We start from the raw sequence: 22,286 nt of genomic DNA, 5'->3' as shown, positions 1-22,286 counted from the left end.
GGCCACCATCTTCCATCTGAGCGGCAGGTCTCCCCGCCTCTGCTCTGCTGGCCACGCTGCAGCCAGTGATCTTTTCTCCAAGCGCCAGCCCCTTGCTTCTGCCCACCTCCAGTTTCACCTCTTGCCACATCGCACATCAGAATATCATCTCCTCTCCTTTTACATTGTGGAATCCTCAGCGCCTGGCACAACAGGTGGAATGTGCCCGAGGGCTGAGGCTGCACGACGCTCCACATCCACCTAGGGGCCATGGGGAGCAGCGTCCGCACCCGCTGGTGGGCAGCAGGAGCCGGCCGACACCCGGCCCTGTGCCCGCCTTGCCGCTCGCTGCAGTCCTTTGTTCCCAGGAGGAAAGAAGACCAGCGTAACACAGCCTTCCTCCCTGGGGTGTGGGGGGCTGTGGTTGGGGGCCGTCACTACAGGATTCAAGCCCAGCTCTCCATCCCAGTCTCCCGGGCTACTTTCCAGGATGGGGGGTCGTGCTCCCGCCGGCCGGGAGGGGTCGCCCTGGGGCCGGAGCGGAGACGCGGGCCTGCGGGGCCGCGCCCGCCCGCGTGCGCAGGCGCGGAGCGCTCTTCCGGCGCCGGTTCGCCTCCGCCCGGCTCCCCGGCGGGGATGCTCCGGCTGAGCGGCAGGCTGAGGCGGCTCCTGTCGAGACGCGGGGCCGTAGCCTCTGCCCGGCTCCCCTCAGGCGCCGAGATGCCCAAGAAAGCTGGTGCGACGAACAAGGCCAGTGGCAAGCCCCGTGGCAGGGGGAGGGTGGGCGGCGCGCGGGAGAGGCGGGGCCCGCAGGCGGGGAAGCGCAGCCGGCGGCTGGCGGCCCCCGAGACCCGGGGCTCCCGCCGCCTTCTGCCGGCCCCGCCTCCGTCCGGACGGCAGGGTGCCCGTAGGGCCAGCGCCCCCCGGCGTCGGAGGCTCGGGGCGGCGCCCTCCCGCGCTGGGCCGCCGGTGCGCGCCGCGCGTCCTCGCCGCTCTGGGCGCAACCTCTGCGCACCTGCCGCCGCGCTGCCCCGGTCCTGGACGCGGAGTTGGGCGGCAGCTTGCGTCGCGGGAGCAGGCCTTGAGTGCCGCCGCGGTGCCTTCCTCTCCCCCAGCACGCACACTTCCAGCCTAGTTGCGCGCACACGTTTGTCAGCTCGCGCTGCCGGAGGTGCAAGGATGAGTAAGAGGTGGCCCCTGCGCCTGGGCTAGGGCCCGGCACTCAGGTGGCTGGTCCCGAATTCCCGGCGCAGGAGACTGACACTCGGTTGGGCTGATCGGAGGGCCTCGTGCAAGAATTGGTTCGGAATACTTGGAAAACCTTTCCGGGTGGCCAGAGATTCCCGAGCGCGACGAGCTCGTCTTAGTTAAAGGTGAAAGGGAGTAGTGGAAGGCTCAAACGTGTGGGGACGTGCCTTACAGCCTGTAAAGTTGTCGTGTGGGTGTTGTTGTCGTTTTAGGGTAAGAACCAGAGCAAGGAGCCAGAGAGACCACTTCCTCCCCCAGGTCCTGTGGCGGTTGATCCTAAGGGTTGCGTCACCATAGCCATCCGTGCCAAACCCGGGTCCAAACAAAACGCTGTGACAGGTATATGTGGACACTGAGCTGGGAGTCATGGGGCGGGGGAAGGGGGTCCCCCTCCATCCGCCCTTCGCCTTGGTTAGTTGAAAGTTGATCCTGTACAGTCGGTGTAGTTCTCGAATCTGCCATGAGAGGCTTCCCCGTTTACTAGATTCTAGTAATGTAAAGGTGTAAATCCAGTGTCGAAGTGAATATACGATATTTAAAGCATACCCAGTTCGATGAAAAAGCCATTGTATATTTTCTCCCTTAAAAATACGGTATTTCAGAAAGGACACGTGTATGTAGCCTAGAATTACTAGTTTGTCCTTATTTCAGAAGTGGAGACGTTGGTCAGAGAAAGAAAGAAGAGACATTTTGGTTGAGTTTAATGACCCGAGGAGGAAGAGAGAAAACCTGGAATCTGAGAGCTCTGGTCTTCAGCTCCTGTGCAAACTTGTTTTAAGTTAAAACAATACAAAACTTTTCTGGGCCCAGTTCTTTTTCTCTGTGGGATGGAATATTGGACTAAGAGGCTTTCAGGCGATTCCCTGGAGCCCAAAAGGTGCCTCACGGGTCCCTTAGGTGGACACGGCGGGGTGGGGGGCAGCAGGCAGGGCTCCTGAGTAACTGTTTTCATTTATTGTGAATGTTGGGAGTCCAGGGGAACTTGTATGGGGGCAGGTGGGGGGGCGGTATTCTTGGTGGGGAAAAAAGTTTGAGAACCATTCATCTGAAATACTGTGAAGGTCTTTTTCACCTCCAAAGCTGTTTATTCCTTTTCTTTTTACACTTTGAAAACAAGACCTCAGAACTGGGGTGCTGGACGTGGTTTGTGCTAGTGGCCGAGTTAGCTTGGCTGTGTGTGGGCCGCACCCACCATGGCCAGCATTTTCTGAGTAGTCGCTGTGGACAGCCCGCTCTCGGCACACGATGTGTCATCAAATCTGAGATGCCATCCACTAGAAGGTACACAAGTATTCTGTGTACCAGCAAGACAAAATCCATGTGAATACTTTCTTTGCCCTCTATTGTGAGACACATCTGGATTTGAAAGGTACTAAAATGCGGACAAAGGCACACCTTAGAATCCCAGTCGGTGACAGGACAGGAGGTGGGTTGTTGTGCTACTTTGTGCTTGTGGATTCTGTGGCCACGTCGTTCACATGGGCAAGGTGTAAGTGTGTGAAAATGCCTGCGTAACCCCAGGTGGGGACCAGCTTAAGCTCACTTGCAAACTCCTTTGAGTAAATATTTCTCACTCTGAATAACTGTGGAGGACTAGGGGCAGGTGCACTTTATAAAGGCTGTATTGACCGGGGAGGCAGGAGCACTCTTCAAAAGCAATGTTCTTTGTCCCAGGATGTCAGAGCATGCATTCAAATTAACTTTGACTTACAACATAGCTTTATAGCCATGTGCCCTTGGGCACATCTGGATTTGTTTCCTCATTTGTCAACTGGAGATCATAATGGCATTAATATCTTCTTCATAAAGCTGTAGTGAGGATTGAACACATTAATATTTGTGAAGTCCCTGAAACATGTTTGTGTGCCATCGAATTAGTGTATACAAGTGCTGTGTAAATGTTTAAATGCTGCATTTTAAAAACCAAAAGAGGCATTTCACATGAGCTGAATCTCATTTTCCCAATGACGGAACTGTGAACTGGCTCGTTCACACCCAGCTCCTGATCCAGTTTCCAGTTGCTTGAGGCCCAGGACACTGCCCAGGACTCTGGGCCCATCTTGGTCCACAGGATGGGGGAAATGTCAGTTTTCTCTGGATTTCTTTCCTGACACGGCAGAGGCGTATTTATCATGTTTATGTTCCTTCAAGTGTGAGTAGTTTACTCGCTCATTTCTTCATGCAGTAGTTATTGATGGAAAACCCACTCTGTGCCAGGGAAATGCAAACCCTTTTGCAGAGTATCCTCGCTCCTAAGGATATAGTCCGCGCTGATTTCATTGCAGACGTGACAGTGGAAGCTGTGAGCGTGGCCATAGCAGCCCCCCCGTCGGAAGGAGAGGCTAATGCCGAGCTCTGTCGGTACCTCTCCAAGGTCTTGGAGCTCAGGAAGAGTGACGTGGTTTTGGATAAGGTAGGTCTCTCTCTCCCTGGAAACAGCTTTGATGATTACACAGTCATTTTATAAATACGGGTTCTTTCTTTTCCAAGTAATTGAAAAGCTAGGTTTTCTTTTTAAACTCTCATCCATTTAATCACTAAAATGTGTGAATTCTATGTAGTCTCCTTCATTCCTACTGCCTTGATCCTTACTCTGACCGTGCTCTGTACATGTATTCCTTAGTTGCCACCATTTCGAGCATTTTCTCCTTTCTACGTGTATTCTTGTACCTGCTGTCAAACTGATTTTATCTGTCTTTTCCTTCAAATCGTCACCATACTAACAAATCTGAAAGGGGTCCCTTAGTGAGTCCATCAACGTGTTTCTGGTCCCCCACGTTATCCTGACTCCCGGGAGAAGCTCATTAAGAAGAGAGAGGGCTAGGTGAAGTCATTAATATCATGGGTTTGCTCTGGGGGTGGGTATCAAAATCACCTGGGAATGATGTCGAAAATACACATTCCTGGGCATCACTCAAGACTTTTTTTTTTTTTAAGATTTTATTTATTTATTTGAGAGAGAGAGACACATCGAGAGAGGGAACACAAGCAGGGGGAGTGGGAGAGGGAGAAGCAGGCTTCCCGCGGAGCAGGGAGCCCGATGCGGGGCTCGATCCCAGGACCCTGGGATCATGACCTGAGCTGAAGGCAGATGCTTGACGACTGAGCCACCCAGGCGTCCCTCAAGACTTATTGAAATGGAATTTGCAGGAGTGAGACCCAACCATGCTTCTAATGATATACTCTCTAGATCCAGGTTCTAGCTGGCATTCAGAGTCTTTGGTTAATAGGCTGCATCTAAAAATCTCTCCCATCAGACCACTTCCCTTGATGTATCTTCCACCTGTGGCAGGTCATTTCGGATTCTGTCGGTGCGCACGCTCTGACATTGGCGTGAAAGGCACTTCCTGCTCTTCTACCCCGATAGATGACCCTGGCTCATATTTTACCTTCTTTAAAGGATGTTTCAAAATGAAACCCTTGGCTCAGTTGGTTGTGGAATCAGAGCATTTGTTTTTTTTTTTTTTTTAATTTTCAGAAATGTGTAACAGAACAGCAGTTCTATATTTGGAATGATTTTTATACAAAGTTTATATAAAATTGCAAATTTGATAATTTAAAAAATAATTTTCACTTTTAATTTAAACAAGGAAGTTACTTAAAAACACGATATTCTACGTCTGGACTTCATTCATTTTGAAATTTTAATGCCAGTTTTTATTATTACAGAAATTGATGTATGAAGGTAAAAACCCTGGAGAGTTGTAAACATTTGTAGTACGGCGGAATCTAGGGATACAGCTGCTGGTTAGACCAGAAACCCAGAGATGAGCGGGAGAACGCGCTAGCTCGGCTGTCGGGAAAGCTGCAGCCCACCAGCGGCAGCCCCGAGGACTCAGCTTTGATGGCCGCAGCTGAGCCCTGCTCTCTCTAATAGCACTAGAATGTCAGTGAGTCATCCTCACACCATTTTTTCCTTTTGGTCCAGGGTGGTAAATCTCGTGAAAAAGTGGTGAAGCTATTAGTGTCCACAACTGCAGAAGAGATCTTGGAGAAATTAAAGCAGCAAGTTGAAAAAAAATAAAAGCAAGTTATGAGAAGTACATCCTTGAGAAGCTTTTTAATTGCTATTCATGAAGAGGCTGTTAAGTAGGAAAATGTATTTCAGTGCACTGAAGAACATGAAAAAAAAATTTAAGAACAGGACTCAAAAGGGAAGTAGGAATTTTAAAAGTATTGTATGTTCGATGTAGGTTCTGACATCCAAACAGTTTGGAACATGTTAGTCTGATTTCATTGCATTACAAAATAACAGAACTGGAAGAGATCTTCAAGACCTCAGTCGGCCCCTTTCATCCTGTGACGGGGCTTCTGCTATCCAGAAGTTGAGAGTCTTGTTCAGGATCACACCATGTGGGATGGCAGCTAGAACGCAGGGCTCCTGGTTGGATGCAGTTTATCCTGATTGTAAATGAAGATGTTTCCACAGCACTCTAGGGTTCTGAGAATTGCCTTCTCTAGAGTTTACAAGTGACAGAAGAAAACCTGTCACACTGCTTTGTGGTCTTACTTTATATTTTAAAAGGCTTATCTAAATACAAAAATGCTTTTTGTGTCTTTTGAAAACTCTATGGAGCATTTTGTGAAAAAGTAAGAGTAATCAGGACTTGTAATTTACTGTTAATTATTTTGGGGAAGTCACTGAATTTTTGTCCTCGTTGGATGGTGCAGTCTTCAAATGTGGTAGTTCTATGAATCTCCAAAGATCCTTAAAAGAAGAGGGCCTGGAAGCTACTTTCAGTATTTGTAAAAGCCTATCAGAAATCATATCTACATTAAAGCTTCAAAAGCTAATAATAAATACCTTGTTTTTCAATATCCAGTGCAAGTTATAGTGATTTGGTCAGGTAAATAAGTTCATTACCTTTGCTGATCAGAATCAAAGCAGTTGTGTGCTTTTGTCTAAGTACCTGAGAAAATATATTGGTAGACAAAACATTTAAAAATACAAAATCCCCAAGAAGGACCAATAATAAAAATTACTGATGATGAAAGAGCTGAGAAATTGCCATCTAGTACAACTCCTATTCTGTTGATAGGAACCAAGGACAAGAAGAGTCACTTGGATTACCCAAGATCACAGCTAATACTAACGGCAGAACACGAGTTATGCTCAGCTGCCTTCTTCTCGAAGCCATACTGCCTCCAGAAGTGCTTCTGCTGTACCTGGTCTTGGCTTCAGAACTTTTCCTACTCTTTTCCCATACATTTCAGTGTGTGCTCTGAAGGCATTTTACTTACGGTTTTTTACATGGAACACTGTTAGGATGCCTTCCTTGACAAGTAACAGAAACCGAACTCTATCTGGCTTGAAACCGAACTCTGTCTGGCTTACACAATAAAGGGATTTGTTAGTCCAATACCTGGAAAGTCCAGAGGCAGGGTTTACTTAGGGGTTAGTCTGATGCAGCAGCTCAGCGATGTCATAAAGGACCCACTTTCTTTCCTTCCCCTGCCTCACGCTAGCTAGCAGTGCCAGCTTCATCCTTAGGCCCACTTCCTTCATGGAGGCAAAAAGGCAACAGCTCTAGGCTTCACATCCCCATACCACTCCCTGCAGCAGGAAAAGAGGCCACTCAGAAGAGCTCTGGTATTTTCCAAAAGCTCTGTTAGCTTCTCCCCACTCCTTTGTGTCTAGGGAATGGGGGGAGAGAACCAGAGGATGTAGGTGGCACCTTTGTAATGCTTAAAGTTCCAAACAACTAAAAACTCAGACTTCGGGAGGCAGGTTTTCTCTGGGCTATGGGCTGCCAGGTATCCCCCCTCCCCCCCCGCCCCAGCCAGGGATTTGTAGTAAGGGATTTGGTTAAGTAGTTCCTTAACTGTAATGCAAAATATAAATTTAAAAACACACTGTGACCCCCCCCATAAATTTTCTAAAATGCATGTGACTAGAGACTAAAAATTTTAAGAAGCTAGATTTTCAATTTACATCCAAGAGGTGGCACCATAATTCAACAGCAGAAAGCCACACAGAATTTGAAGGGACTGGTAATTCCTTGAAGTGAGCAGTACTAGTAGGAAATGTCTTCTGTAGTGCCTCCCAGTGTCACACACTGATCTTGTCTGGTCTTGGAGACAATTCTTAGGCTTATCCCCACATTCCTTGAGATCAGTTCGGGTCAGAGTGTGGTGTTAACTTCCTTGGCTGGGTCCTCAGAAGTCCTAGCTCAGTACCTCAGTGGAGTCAGCATGGCCCCGAGTGTCTCTGTTCATTCTGCAGCTTTCAGAAATCCCAATTTAGTTGGTGTTTTTGAAAATGGAACTGGGCTGGGAAATTGGCAAGGAATTCATTTCTAAACACGATGCCAGTTTATTAATTTGAGTGAAGAACACACCTGCCAAATAGATGGGATAGTGGGATCCTCTAGTGAGTATATTCTATTACTTTGGGAAATCCCTTCAAGAAGCCAGTCATCATTTGAAGACTGCTTGGAGAGCTTGGGATCAGAACCAAGGGAATTAGGGGATGGGCAGGGGAGCTCTGACCATCTGAGAGAGACCCATTATATCTTAGCCCGTCTCCTGGGACAACACTGCACACTGATGCTTCCTGGCACAGGAGCTCCCCTTTTCTAGGCTCTGAGAAGACCACCTACTTCTGCCCAGATAGGCTTTCCTATGACAGTCCTTATAATTCAGTTGATAAGGTTCTCAGCATTTTGTAATCCTTTTCTGGCTGTGTGCCACTGGGTCCATCTAGTCCCCTTGATACTAGAGTCTGGGCAGGGGGAACCCCCAAACTTAAGAGACTCCGTGGTCATTTCTACATGAAGCTCCTCCATAAGATGGTTTTACTATCACATTGGCTTTCAAATTGTGTCAGAGCCTTATGTTTCCCTAGGGATACCTTGGGGGGTTGGAGAACTGGAGACTAAGGGAGTGAGTCAAGTCAACAGAACTCCAAGCCTTTAGTCCTCTTCCAAAACTATGCTGTCAGTATGGTAGCTGCTAGGCGCATGTGGTTACTGAGCACTTGAAAGGTGGCTAATCAGATTTTAAAAAAAAAATAAAAGCATCATGGAAGAAAAGGCCACGTTGGAAACGAGAGAAGAGGCAACAGAGAATAGGGCACAGAGTTTGGAAGGCAGGATAGAGAAAGGTGAGCAAAGAAAGGAAAATGACAGATCTAGAAGTCCGGCAAAGGGAAGTCAACACAGACATAACTGGGGTCCTGAAAAAGAACCCAAAAAGTGGAACAGAACAAAGATTTCAAGATATAATCAAGAAAATATGGAAAAAAAAATGATTTTAAGGAATAAAAGGTGCAGCATCCCAGGGGAAACACTGACGAAGAATGGTTGACAGGGAGATAAAACCTAGTAAAGTTCTCTGATTTCAAAAACAAAAACGCTGGTGGCCAACTAGACAAAAAGTTGAAGTCCTAGGAAGGGAGAGGGGAGACATATATATGTACGTTCATATGTTGCTAATGGGAATGTGAAGTGCTACAGTGTTTTAGAAAATGTGGCACTTACTAAAAATACAGGTGTTTTAATCTAATAATCCTACCTTGGAGAATACCTCATAGAATACATAAAAATGCCAAAGAATATAGGCAAAAAAGAGGAAACAATCTAAGTGTCTACCTATAGGAGAATAATCATATCATCAACAGAAAATCCATACTATAGAGTATTAGACTGTTAATTTTTAATCTCTAGTTACTGGAGTCATGTCTATTATGTTGCATGAACAAAGAGTAATACGTGTGTGTGTGTATATTTATATGTACAATCTCACTTTAGTAAACAGAAAAATATATACGTACATCAAATTTATACATATTTGTGTGGGCATGGTAAAAGAGAACATACACAACAGGCCATAATCGCTGGATGAGTGCAGTGATTGGTGGTGGTTCACTTTTTTATGATGTTTTATTATTTTGTATACACACCAAACATATATAGTGAAGGAAATTTTAAAATGAGAAAACACTCAAATGAAAAAGCTCTGGCCTTTAGCAATTAGAGAAGCTTTATTCATGTAATTCAGACAAAGGCTGGAGATCCGTTAGGGAGTTAAAGGCACTGGGAAAAAACCATGAGATCATCATCACATCCTCCCCTACAGCTGTCTCAGGAGAAGTCACTGAAACCCAGAGAAAATCTAACTGGTAATTAATACATGGGCTCTGTGTGTCCCTTAGGGACAGGAATGAAAACACCAACTGAATCAGCCCATCAGCCCGTGGAGACTTTGGTAGAGACTTGTAAGCTGCCTTCCTTGCGCCCAGGTCAGCCCAGAGGTACCCCACATCCCACTCCACCTCTGGACGCACACAGCTGACACGGACCTGCAACCTGTTGTGTGCCCAGCCCCGTGATGCATACTTTGTGTAAATGCTTTCACTTAACCCTACAGGGGGGCAGTCAGAGTACATGGTAGCAGTTTTGATGGAAGGCCTGTCCTCTTAACTTGCTTCTCCCATACCGTCCTGTAAATCTTAAAATCTGGGGGTTATTATCCACAGCTTATCTCCACTTTCCCAGCCTGAGGGCATTGGTAACCAACTCCTCAGATAAGAGCGTTTCTTGGGCACCTGGCAGCCTCCGCAATGGTACAGGAGCTGAAGCTACTTCAACTGTGGCATGTCCTGATAGCGTGTAGCCCTGCTGATGAGCCCCATGCAGCCGGCTTGTTCCAAGCTGTTCTCTCCCAGAATGCCCATGGGTTACGGGATCTCTGCTACTGTCCCTATCTTCCTCAAAAGCTGGTCCTAGTAGAGGTCTAGACTTCTGGAAAGGAGGAGATACTTGCTCAAGGCTACCTTGGAGTCCAATGGTATAATCTATTTGAATCTAGTTATTGATTTGGCTCCATAATAATTTACCAGAAGCCAAGCGAAATCTTTGTTCAGATAGTACAGAACCTAGCACAAAGAATATATCTGAATTCTGAAGCAGAAATCTAAAAATTAACATAACTCCTACTGATGTCAAGAGTATTTACTCCTGTTGGCTTTAATTCATTCTAAATTAAAAGCCAGAGGATTGTAAAAGCACATTTCTAAATTTATAAACAAACACAGGAATGACACAGAGTGAACTATATAATTGGGTTTTTCACACAGAATTAGCTAAAGTCTATTTAGTACTTCAAAATCCTCATTTATATCTCAAATATGCTCCTGTGGTCAAAATACAAGATACTGAAAGACAAATCCCAAATAAACTTCTCAGTGAATGGTTTGTAATACCTCAATTTGTCTAACATTACCAAAGTAAGCACTTTCACAAGTCATCTTTCAAGCTAACGGAAGTTATTAAATGGTATTACAAGTTGCCATGAGTGGGGAGTATATTTCCTACATTTTCTAATGAAAAAAAAAAATTGCCTTTCACTGTAAGCAATAGCACTAAATAAAAGAAGTCCAAGGCCAGGGGCATAGGTTTCCACGCACAGCCAAATCTGTGTTTGGGTTGAATGAATCAAAGGGAATAGGTCTAGGAAAAATTTTAAGGTGTTAAAATGTCTTTAGAAACAAGGTAAAGTTCAGAATTAGTGTTATCAGTAATCTTCAGGGCAAGATATAATTTCCTTCCTTTTTAGTATTCTAAACTTAAAACTGACATTTCATTACTCTTAATTCTATCATAAAATTCTAGATTTTCCTTCAGGCGAATAAATTACAAAGGGAAAAGTATATCCTGTCTGTTGAGCATTATAAGTAATGCAGCTTTGAAAACCAAAACCATGCTAGAAATCTCACCAGATGTCTTTTTCCTATCTGGTTTCAAGAGTTCAAACTATCCTCAGAGCTGTGACCCATGGTTATGACTCTGGATAACCTCAAATCCTTCTGGCACTCAAGAAAGGAAAAAAAAAAAAACCCTCTATCTCAAGTCTCCAGCAAGCTGGTCTCAAAAGGATATTAATCTGGTACGTTTCCATAATCAGCATTTGACATTTTAAAATCAGCATCAATTTCAAACAGCAAATGCTACTAATTTTAGCTCAATATTTACATAAATTTTCTTTGATATTTGAAATTTGTTATATTCTGAAGGACAGAATTTCTTCTTTTGCTAATTCATATACTAATTCACATAAGAATCACAAATCTTTACTCTCAATAAGTCTCCTGCTCTACCTTATCTTCTATCAGTTACTCTATATCCTTTAGATCAACACTGTGCTTTACCATTTTCCAAATACTTCCCTCCCACTGATTCAGCAAACGTTTATACAGCATCAGTTATGTGCGAGTGGGGGGTTTAATGGTCATAAGCTCTAGTTTCTATCTCAAGCTCTTGTATGTTTGGTCACTTATTTTATGATGACCCTGTGAAGAGTGGCAGGGTGTTATCCTCATTTTTACAGGTGAGCACATAAGCTCCAGGTTTAACTGATTTTTCTCAAGGTCATACACCTTGTAAGGACAGGACTGGAAGCCAGGACTCCTTACGCTTAATGCTTTGGCTATTGCAACAGACTATTTGAGATTAATTCCATTTGACACTATTTTAATTTTCTTCAGATAATTCTCTGAATTATCCTTAATTTTTTTCATGTTATTTTCTGTCTCTCCCACATGAAACAGAAACCGTGACTTTTATTTCCTGTTTTAAGTATATAGGGGAGTCTAGTGGTGACTGCTGTTTAAAAAAAGAAAAGAAAAACCACCGCCACATAGGCTCCTCATGCAGAATGCAGAAATAATTCATGTTAAAAGGACTCTTACCATATTTTCAAGCAGGGCTGATACTCAGGCCATCTGTGAATATTTAAATACTACTGGAAAATAACCTCTCCTTTGAGGTTCCTGAACCCCATCCCTCATTCCGACCCTGCGCCATGGACCCACAGGCCTCCCTACTTAGTGCCAGTGGCGGGCACAGCAGAGGGCCTTCAGGATCCTGTTCTAAAGCTGTGGCTTTAGTGACCCAGTGAGTCAGTGCCTGTGCTTTGTCAGTTGACAGATGTTTTTCATAACCCATCTGCCTTTAGAGAACATCTTGGGTGCAGTGAGGCCGTTCTGCATTCTCTAGGCTACATATCTGTAGTACCAAGATAAGGATGTAACGGCACTGTGCCTGTTGATGCAATTAGAGGGGTACAGGGAAAACCCTTATCTTATTGTTAAAATCTGATCTACATCTGAGTGTGAAGACCCAATTTATTAGATCCTTTCCAGTCAAACAGTTACCTGAAAGGATGGCTCTTCAGGAAGGGGAGTGGAAGGGAGAGTTGGATCCAGAGCATGGAGAAGCAGTGCCTGGAGAAGTCAACCTCAAGGGCCTAGAGTGGAGTGCTAAGAGAGAAGGCAGCAGAAGGCACATTTAGGGAGTTACCTTTATATTCCTTTTCCCTATGATGAAACTTCTACTCTTAAGCCAAATAAGCCTTTTCAACAGATATAAAGGAAAGAACAATAAAAAACCAAAAGGTTCATCACATTAATGAATGGACTAACTGCCAAAACTTGAGAGAGAAATTGCTTAATCTTGTAAGGAGTTTATTTGAATAAAACCATTGAAATGGCCATTAAAATGATCTGGAATGAACTAAGCAGTCTAAAAGGAAGTTACAGCATCACTGTATTTATACAAGAGGAAGCAGCAAAGGTGCACATTCGGAAGTGAATATAACATTGTACAATCAATTCACATTAAATACCATAAAAGTAAGTAGTCGGAATGCAGCATTATATACATACTATTGAAAAGGAAAGGGGAACATTTATACAGTTAAACTTTTTTATAACGTGAATTTTGATCAGCTTTGTTTAAGTTAGCAAAAAGCCTCACAGTTTGTAATGAAACGACTGTGTGCCCCAATCTGACCACCACTGAAACTGAGAAGGTCCCTTCCCCAGTTTATGGCTTTATTCTTGACATCCCTCTAAAAAGAGACCAAAGCGATTGTGGAACTGACTCATACCTGGAGTAATGATAAGGTACCACAGACATGACAACAAAAGCCAAAAGAAGCATCTACAGTTGTTTTACCTTTAACTGCTGATGTCACGTACAATACGTTACAATAAGCATAGTTGTGCATTCAGGAGTTGCCTGTACTAACCTCTGTAAAAATTTAGGAATGAGCACATCTGAGTATATGGATACTTCCTTACCTTACAAAGTCAAATCAAGCATTTTCTACTGTAAAATTTTTATTTCCGTGTAAAACAAAGACAGAACCCCATGGAGGTCAAACAAGGAAAACAGACGCCAAGTTCAAAGCACTATTAAGTCATGAAACAAAGAAGAATCTGAGGTAGAAGTCAGGCAATATAATCCACAACCTTTTTAGGGGCACACTGAACCATCACATCTCTAGTAAGAGCTCATTTTTTAAAAAAAGTCACAAGTTCCAAAAAGTTAATAATCCACTCTCTGAAATCAGATGTAAAACTAGGACCAACAGAAGATACAAACTTTTATCATGTTAGCAGAGGAAATGGTTTTACTAAAAGCTGCTGACGTTTCCATCAGTAGTAACCATAGGGAGGCCGCTGGTTGTAACCATAGTGTCCGTACTGATGGGGGTAGTAAGGTTCTTGTCTGTGCTGCGGGTAATTGTTACCCCAGGATCGTCCATGCCACTGATTGGATCGATTGTCACTTGGCCACCCCCGTCTGCTATCCCTACCTCTAAACTGTCTGTTATCTTGCAACCTACAACAACAAAACAAAAAGATTTTTATACTTCCCTTTTAAAAAACACAAATGACAAATCTATCCTGGTGCATTTTATTTCTCAATCTAATACTCCGTAAATGAGAGTAAAAAACATTTTTCTCTGCAGAATGTTATATATAGCACCAGTTATTCAAAACTCTCCTAAGATTTAAATCATTCTTCCAGTATTATACTGGATACACTTTGCAGAGAAATAGACAGACCACAACACAAAACCCACAACGATGGGATGGTTCTGAATCAAACTGAAATCTATTCAATTGTACAAGAGCAGTATGGTCATTTACTCCTTCTATCTATTTTGAATTATTAAATAGATGAAATTTCCATTGTATAACTTTGTAAAGTAAAACCAAAGACAATGCCTTCTTTATGGAATCTAGCACAAAGTTTTCTAGAAGACTCTAGGTTTGTAAAGTATATTTGCAGAGAAAATAAAATGTTAGTCCACAGGAAGAACATTTTTAAAAAGAACATTAAAACACATACACAATTGAACAGCAAGGAAAAAATACATGGTGCTGACAAAATATTAAAGCAAATATTTACCAGCCACTCACTGTGTGCAGGCAGTGACCAGGCACGAGGTATGCCGTACTCAACAGGGACACTGGTCCCTGCCCTCTCTGGCCTTATGGGCGCACGGAGTAAAGCTGTCCTCTCCCACATCAGCCACATGCATGTCTCCTGAAGCAATACATACCGACTGCCTCTATTTCTCTGGTTCCCACCGGCTCTGCTATTCCATTCCTCAACGATTGGAGGGGACTCAGGAGGGCGTTTCAGGTATTCCTGGTACTCCTTGTCATCTTCTGTGAATCTACTGGCAAACATCTCTTCAAAATTGGGAACAGCTTCAGAAGTGTCTGTCATCCTGAAATTCTGTACAGTTTTTAATATGTTTCTATGAGAATTTTTTTAAAAAAATACTGTCTCACCAGACAGTGAAAACCCAAGAAATGAACAATTTTAGGCAAGGTACTCGTAAAAGTCTTTGTATACTTTTAAACTTAAGATGGTTTTAGACATTCAATTCAGTATTTCTTGATTTCTGTACCATAGGCATTGTGTTAACTGGCACCTGGGATACAAAGATGAATAATATATCATGGTCTCTACCCCGCAAAGAGCTCTCAGTCTAGTGTAAGAGACAGACATGGTGTAAATACAAAGAGAGGAACAGTGAATGTCAAGAAACAAAGCTGGAAAAATGGGCAGGGACCAAACTGTGAAAAACTGTGTTCAAGGCAAACAACTTTGCACTCATTCTGGTAGGAAAGGGGGAGTCTTAGGAACCTAAGTGGTTTAAGCAGGGAAGCCTCTGGGGCAAACTGACTATTTAGAAGGACCACTTTGCTAACAGGGTAGAGAAGAGATTAGTGAGGACAGACCAAAGGCAGATTACTGCAAGCCTGGAGGGCTCAATCTGAGGCAGCAACTGTGAGCGCAGTTTGTTAAGAATTCCAGGAGAAATTAACCACTAACTAGATGTTGGGAGAAGAGGGGGGAATAAAGGATAACTTCCAGGCTTCTAGCCAAATGACTGGATGGGCTGTGGTGCCATAGGAACCACAGGAAAAAGGGTGGGTGAGGATACGGAGTTTGAAGTTAGTTATGGTATGTACATCCACATGGGGGGCAGCTCCCAGTTATCTGTGTGGGACTGAGAACTAGGGTAATGATAAATACGGGAGACATCAGCAATTTTGTTGGTGGTTAATGCTGTGAGAGTGGATGAGATTCCTCAGGAAGACTGTGGAATAAGAAGAGTATCAAGGAACAGAATCCTGGAGAACACGGACCTATAAGGAAGTTGGAGATAAAGAAGGGATCAGAGGGGGACACACACAGATAAGAACCAGAACAGCTTCTCACAGAAGGCAAGAATAGAGTGAATGGTTCTCAGTGTTGAATGGCACAATGATAGAACCAAGAAGAGAAAATTAATTGGATTTAGCCATTAGGAGGTGATTATGTTAGAGTACTAGGGATTGAAGCAGGACTGCTGTTAATATATTGAGAATTGGAAGCTAAGGAACTAGAAATCAACACGGATTACAGACCAAGCTTTCAAGAAACTTCACTGAACACAAGAGAAGTAAGGGCAGTAGCGAAGGGGTTACTGGAAGATTACCTCCAGTTTTTCCCAGGACAGTGTCCCTGAGGCTGTTTATAGGAAAAGAAAACCAATAAAAGAGAAATTGAAAATATAGGAAAGACATGAAAATGGAAAGGCAAATAAGCATTTAAATGAACAGCTACTCAAGTCTAGGGTACTTTATAAAGGCTTATTCTGTGACAAAATGAAAAATACGATAGGTACTATCTAACAGCTAAAAAAAACCTGAAACTTTTTATCAGCTGGGTTCCCCGGGCCAAGTATGGATTAATTCAAGTAATATTTCTGCACCCACATTTTCAGAGAGCCCTCTACCTCTGAGAAAAGATTTGGCTTAGGCTACAAGAGGCCTCATCTTTGGAAGTCAGGGGACCAAGAGTTCACTTCCTTTAATCTTTATCCAAGACCTGGAAGCCCAATCAGTATTCTGTAGGCAGCCCCCACTTCCCAGTCTTCCTTGGCCAAACAGTGGTCAGTACTACCGTCTCTTGCCTTCCCTAACCCCAACTTCATCTTTCTACTCTTTGCCTCAAGACTCCTAAAACCTGTTCTGTGATTTGGGATGTATGTGACATCATGCTAAAACTTTAAAACCGAGTCTCTCCCTCTTGCCTGACATCCTAAAATTATTTTTCTTCCTGTATTACTTCAACTTGCAATAAAAGCCTTTGACAAAGACACGTGATGGTGGAAGAGAGCTTCTTCATTAGTTTGCTTTTCCTCCAAAACCCTCAAAACTTACGCCCGTATTTATACTACTGCCCGTATCCCAACAAAATGAAACCAAGACTATTGTGTGGATGCGAGAAGCAATACCCAGGCGTTTTCTCTGTCAGGCTACTGCTCTCATAGACTTTCAGTGTGTCTGGGATTGGCAAACTGATGTCAAACTCTCAAATCCAAGGGATGATTTGTAGTAAGTTCAGCTAAGGAAAATCGTGCCTGGATTTCTAGAGGAATCACAGAAATCTCCAGAAGAACGACCCATATCCCACCAGACGGGAAGTAAAAGTCGTAAGGCAAGGTAAAAATGCTACTCCCACGACCCCCTCCCACAAGTGAACAAGTATCTTTATCAGCACTCATGAGAATGGGATTTAAATAGCATTCTGATGGATCCGAGCTTCACTTACCCCAGCAGTCTGAGGCAGCTGCAATGTTTAATGTTTATGTTGTTTCGATCTGTGGGAGGGAAAAACAACCGCTTGATTCCCTCGAAGGAAACCCTCAAAAGGTGTTGGGGGGAGGGGCTGGTCACAAGCGCCCCGCTGGGCCTCCGGAACCAGTACGCTAGTCCGAGCACGAATGAGAACAAGCCACGTTCTCTTCGTGGAAGGAAGGGGTCAGCCCTTCCGACTCGTCCCCCAGCACCACTAGTTTCTTTATAAGTAACATCACACGCAACTCCGGTGCAGGCGACTGGCGCCGGACACGACTGCCCGCACTGGGCCTTCGCTGCCCGGGAGACGGACCGAGGCCGCCACCAGGGCCCGGCGGGGCTTGCCCACCACGGCTCTGGCACGTCGGCTCCCTGCGGGGGCACCTCAACGCCCCAGACGCGACTGCCGGTGGAGGCCGAGTGGGGTGCCCGCTCCGTGCGGCCCCTCGCTCGGCCCGCCCGGCTCCCTGCTCCGCGTGGCCCCCCCACAGGGCGACAGGCCCGCCGAGGGCTGCGGCCACCCGGCTCGGGCCGCACCCCGCCCGCCGCACACGCAGGAACACCCACCTCCGGCCCACACCGCGGCTAAAGGATCTCCCACTACCCAGCTCTCCAAGGTAACCGAGCCACTGGAGCGGCAAGCGGACGTTCGCCTGACTTCCGCTTCCGGCGGGCCGGCGCGGGGGCGGGCCTGCCAGGGATCGCGAGATCGCGGGTCCGCCGTGCGGGTTCTTGCGGGTCGCTCGAGCGGCGGGGCGACCCCCGGACCGGGGCGATGCCCTGCTTGCTCTCTCAGCCCGCGCTCCCCGGGCAGGACACAATGTCGCTGTGTGTGTGAAGTGCCCCCCTGGCTGCGCGCCGGTGACGGGTGGGGACGGGCGTTCAGGAAATACGCGGGGCGGGGCGGGGGCCGTGGAAGGCCACTTCCGGCGAGGCGAGGGCTGCCGTGGGCGGGGGGCACGAGCGCAGGGCCTCAGCGGTGCCACACCTCTCACCCCTGCCCGGGCGGGCCGCGGTAGCTGGGTGTCCGTAGTCCGTTCCTTACCCGCTTTTGCCGAAACACCCCCCTCTGCACCCGCTGAAGTCGTCAGCGCCCTGCTACCTCCAAGCGTCTTGCCCGGTCCTTCTCGGGGGTTCTGCGGTTGTACCAGCGCGGGGTTTCCAAACGTAACTCGGCCCCCGCCCTCCCAAACGGCTTTCCAGACGGTGCACCCCCTTTTGTTAGCATGACCACCGGTTTCCACTTAGAAACTTGGATGTCCACAATTGATGCCATTTTTTTTTCTCCCTTCACTGACTTACGTCAATTGACAAGTTCTGTCGATTCTACCTCTGCAGAAATTCCGGCATCCATCCACCCTCCTTACGCACTGCGTCCACTCGAAGTTCTCATTACCATCCCCTGAACAGGGTAAATGCACTGCTTTTCTCTTAGATACCCTTCCTTTAGCAGCACTCGCCTGCCAGCCCAGCTGACAGAGCTGCTACAGTCATCTTTAAACGTAGCTGTGATCAAAAACCTTCACTGGCTCCCTGTTGCCAGTAGGTTAAAGGCCAAATTTATTAACTTGAATTCAAAACCCTAACTTTATTTTCTGCTGTTCCCTTTTCATTCTCCCTTGCCCGTGGCAAAACAGACCGTGTGAAGCACCTCCTGCATGAATTACCCATTACCTTTCTAAAGACTGCTCCTGTCTCTTTCTCTTTGGAATATCCTTCCCTCCCCATCTTCTTAGGATGTTGAGATTCTGTCCATTCTTTAAAGCCAGGTAAAGTGACTTCTCCATCTAGAAATAAATTTTCTTTCCTACTGAATGTCCATCCTACTTTCTGGACCGTTCTTCATGCATTCATTCAGGTAGTACCACTTTCTAATTTTGAACTAAAATTGTGTACAACTCTTTCCCTTACTAGACTGTAAATAGACCTTTGTCATTTCTGCATCCTGGAATGTGTAGTGTTGGGCTTTGCACTCAATAAATGTGGAATAAATGTGGAACTGTGAACATTCCAAGCCACGTTTAGAAACACCAAGCCAGCAAAAGTGAACAGGACAGTATGAATGAGGAGCTCTGGTAGTCTCTGGGTTGGATAGTAGAGGTAAGCGGGGAAAGAGCAAGGTTACAATAATTTGAGTAACTCCTTAGTAACAGAGTGGCTGGTGGGAGGAAAGGATTAGGAGGAATCAGGGAAGACTCCACCCCTGTAAGCCTGGGAAATTGAGACTGAGAAGGGATAGCCATAGGGTGAGTTGGCTTTATTTTTTATTTAAGATTTATTTGAGAGAGAGAGAGCAGGGGAGGGGCAGAGGGAGGGAGGGAGAGAGAATTCCAACCCAGGCCAACTCTATGCAAGCACAGAGCCCGACACGGGGCTCGATCCTACAACCCTGAGATCATGACCTGAGTTGAAACCAAGAGTTGGAGGCTTAACCGACTGAGCCACCCAGGCAGGCACCCAGGCACCCCCTAGGGTGAGTTAATTTAAAGCGGAAATGAGCTCAGCGCTCAAAAAGATTTGTAGAATCTTAGATGGCATGTTAGGAATACAGGACTAAAGCTGAAGAAAGGTTATGCCTAAATATGTAAATGTGTGAGTCATCCGTGAAGAAACAACAGTTGAAATCATCAGCGTATATGATCTTTCCAAAGGAGAACGTATTTATAGAGAAGAGCAGAAGGCCAAGGCCTACGCCTCAGGAAATACCCATATTTAGGAGGCAGGAATAGGAAATACAAACTTGAAGAGATTAGAATAAATACATGGCAGCAGTGTAACAGTTGAAAAACTCAGAAAAATGCTTCCCTACCTGGTGTCAGGAGTCCGGGAGGATAGTTGGAAAGAGGAGAGTGGTTGAAGATCAGTTTGCTGGCTTCCTTGTGACTTCATTATGGCATTATTTCCAGGAGATGAGGACTTGCACAGTAAAGGGCATATTTCTTTAATTTCATAAGTACTTAGGAGCTCGTAGGCTTCTGAGAGTTTCTGTGAAGAACTCTAGGTATTCAAACCAATTTTCAAATGAAACTGTTTCTGCCCATTAGTTTTTTTTAGAAAAGATTTATTGGGGCACCTGGGTGGCTCAGTCAGTTAAACGTCTGCCTTTGGCTCAGGTCATGATCCCCGGGTCCTGGGATCGAGCCTCGTTTTGGGCTCCCTGCTCAGCGGGGAGCCTGCTTTTCCCTCTCACTACCCCCCAGTCATGCTTTCTCTTGCTATCTCTCTCTCTCTCAAATAAATAGTCTTTAAAAAAATAAAGTATTTATTTACCCATCCTAGAGAGAGAGAGTGGGTTGAGGGGTGGTGATGAGGGAGGTTGGGGAAGGAGGACAGAGGGAGAGAATCTCAAGCAGACTCCCCACTGAGCGCAGAGCCCAGTACAGGGCTAGATTCCACCACCAGCACATCATGACCTGTGCAGAAACCAAGAGTCGGCTAGATGTCATGTCCTTGGGCCTGTGGATACATATGGAAAAGATTGCCTTATGTTAGTTGACTTTCTTGTCTCTGTTACTAGTATTATATCTCAGTGTTTATCTTCAAGAAACTCTGTAAATTAACCTAATTTTACCCATAATTTCAAGCCTCACGTCAACCCAGTGATCTAGAGGCAAAACATACCAGCAGACATCCCTGGGGAATCCTGGCAGCTAAAGACTCCTACTTTGAAAGGCCATGAGTGACCTTGGACAATGACCACTTTAAAGATGGTGAAACTGAGGTTCAAGAGGTTATGCAGTTGTTTCAAGGGCCCAGCTGGTAAGTGGCAGCAGGATTTGGATCAAGTCTGTGATACTTCCACAAAGCCTTGCTCTTTCCACAGTGAAACAGTGTTTCCTCCTTTTCCTTCCATACTCCACACATCCTGAGCGAGCCACACAGCCCAGACTCCCCTGACCCGGGGCTGATGTGGAACCCAGAAGGCAGGAACTCCTCCCCTGCAGTCTCCCCACCAAAATGTGCAGCCAGGACAACCTACCTGTTGCCTCACATTCCCCACCTTTGAAAGAATTTCTCGAAGGTGTATCTCATAGGCAGGACCCAAGTCAGAGGGCTGATCCGCAACTGAAGGAAGGCTGGGCAAGTGAGCTTTTAGTTTCCTCTTGGGAGAGGCAGGACTCATAAGGTGGCAAATCTTCTAAACAGAAGAAGGATATTCAAAGATGCCGGCAGACAGGAAATGTGAGTTACCCACTGCGCTCTGGTTTATGACTTATCCCATTTTGCCTTGTGTTAGGGTTATGGTTCCTAGCATACATAAAATCACAATATTGAAGCACTGAAAAGGATTATCTGATTGAACACTTTATTTTTCATTTATTTTTATTGTTTTTTAAAGATTTTATTTATTTATTTGCAAGAGAGAGAGAGAGAACGCACAAGCAGGGCGGAGGGAGGGACGGAGGGAGAGGGAGAAGCAGGCTCTCCGCTGAGCAGGGAGCCCCATGCAGGGGCTGATCCCAGGACCCCGGGATCAGGACCTGAGCCTGAGGCAGATGCTTAACCAACTGAGCCACCCAGGAGTCCCTACTTTTTTTTTAAACTAATGCCGCAGGAGATGAAGTGACTTTTCCAAGGTCACAGAATTGGTCAGTGGCACCCTGGAACCGGAACCTTCAGGCACACTTCACGATTTAACAGACGTCTTGAATACCTGTTAGATGCCAGGTACTGTTCTAGGCCCCGAAAACATCCGTGAATAAGGATAAAAAGCCCTGCCCTCGGGGAGCTTCCATTCTAGTGGGGAAGATGGTCGGTTGAAAAAGTGACGATGAAGAATGATTCCGCAGGGCAAGGGGACCCAGGGTAATGCGCTGCCACTTTGGAGTTTATCATCAGGGAGTGTGGGAGTGCGTGGTTTTCATCTCAGCCCTTTTCCTCGTAAGGCGGAGTTCCTCACACTTTCCTCTATCAGGAATATAAAAATGGAATACCGTGTGTATCTTTAACATCCGTCCCCTTCAAAGTGAGTAGAGGAATAGCTCTTCCATTTCTGGGACAAGCAGACGTGGCTTACTTTGTTGGTCTTAGACTGTGCCCCGTGGCAAGATTGAACTTCTGTGCCTGTAGCTTCAGTTGGAATTACGGGCTCACAAATTGTTTTTCTGTCTTTATATTGTGTTATTTAAACCAC

General features: G+C 45.5%; 2 protein-coding genes and 1 long non-coding RNA gene across 7 annotated transcripts in view; 2 read left to right on the top strand and 1 right to left on the bottom strand.

The window, feature by feature from the left end:
- Positions 1-571: 571 nt before the first annotated feature.
- Positions 572-6,045, top strand: C9H15orf40 (chromosome 9 C15orf40 homolog). Its single transcript, XM_006741228.3, has 4 exons — positions 572-729; positions 1,440-1,566; positions 3,513-3,640; positions 5,156-6,045. The coding sequence occupies exons 1-4, from the start codon at positions 616-618 to the stop codon at positions 5,249-5,251; spliced, it is 465 nt and encodes a 154-aa protein (XP_006741291.3). The 5' UTR covers positions 572-615; the 3' UTR covers positions 5,252-6,045.
- Positions 6,046-12,671: 6,626 nt separating this feature from the next.
- RAMAC (RNA guanine-7 methyltransferase activating subunit) lies at positions 12,672-17,891 on the bottom strand. 3 transcript variants are annotated; one of them, XM_031036648.2, is made up of 4 exons: positions 17,720-17,886; positions 17,127-17,175; positions 14,578-14,756; positions 12,672-13,850 (listed from the first exon to the last, which is right to left on the bottom strand). In XM_031036648.2, the coding sequence occupies exons 3-4, from the start codon at positions 14,745-14,747 to the stop codon at positions 13,664-13,666; spliced, it is 357 nt and encodes a 118-aa protein (XP_030892508.1). In that variant the 5' UTR covers positions 14,748-14,756; positions 17,127-17,175; positions 17,720-17,886; the 3' UTR covers positions 12,672-13,663. The 3 variants fall into 3 exon arrangements, with proteins under 3 accessions (XP_030892508.1, XP_081687903.1, XP_081687902.1); XM_081831777.1 differs by lacking the exon at positions 17,127-17,175 and having other exon boundaries at positions 17,733-17,891; XM_081831776.1 differs by lacking the exon at positions 17,127-17,175 and having other exon boundaries at positions 17,720-17,885.
- A 697-nt stretch (positions 17,892-18,588) lies between these two features.
- LOC145723604 (uncharacterized) overlaps positions 18,589-22,286 on the top strand; it is a 23,929-nt gene continuing 20,231 nt past the window's right edge. For 2 of the 3 annotated variants that reach the window (XR_014148849.1, XR_014148848.1), the window contains exon 1: positions 18,589-20,911. This is a non-coding gene — a long non-coding RNA (uncharacterized LOC145723604). The remainder of the gene's footprint in view (positions 20,912-22,286) is intronic. The other variant, XR_014148850.1, reaches the window with a different exon arrangement.

This window comes from Leptonychotes weddellii, chromosome 9, assembly GCF_054177405.1.
Source record: "Leptonychotes weddellii isolate Sample4059 chromosome 9, ASM5417740v2, whole genome shotgun sequence".
Taxonomy (NCBI): domain Eukaryota; kingdom Metazoa; phylum Chordata; class Mammalia; order Carnivora; family Phocidae; genus Leptonychotes; species Leptonychotes weddellii.
This window is presented reverse-complemented; position numbering and strand designations above follow the sequence as displayed.

What these genes read in the sequence shown, in the direction of transcription:
- C9H15orf40 (XM_006741228.3), top strand. Translation starts at nt 616, where the DNA reads ATGCTCCGGCTGAGCGGCAGGCTGAGGCGGCTCCTGTCGAGACGCGGG. An exon ending in AAGCTGGTGCGACGAACAAG is followed by an intron (nt 730 to 1,439) that starts GCCAGTGGCAAG and finishes TTGTCGTTTTAG; the next exon opens with GGTAAGAACCAGAGCAAGGA. An exon ending in CAAACAAAACGCTGTGACAG is followed by an intron (nt 1,567 to 3,512) that starts GTATATGTGGAC and finishes ATTTCATTGCAG; the next exon opens with ACGTGACAGTGGAAGCTGTG.
- RAMAC (XM_081831777.1), bottom strand. Translation starts at nt 14,747, where the DNA reads ATGACAGACACTTCTGAAGCTGTTCCCAATTTTGAAGAGATGTTTGCC. An exon ending in CAGAGAAATAGAGGCAGTCG is followed by an intron (nt 13,851 to 14,577) that starts GTATGTATTGCT and finishes TTGTTGTTGTAG; the next exon opens with GTTGCAAGATAACAGACAGT.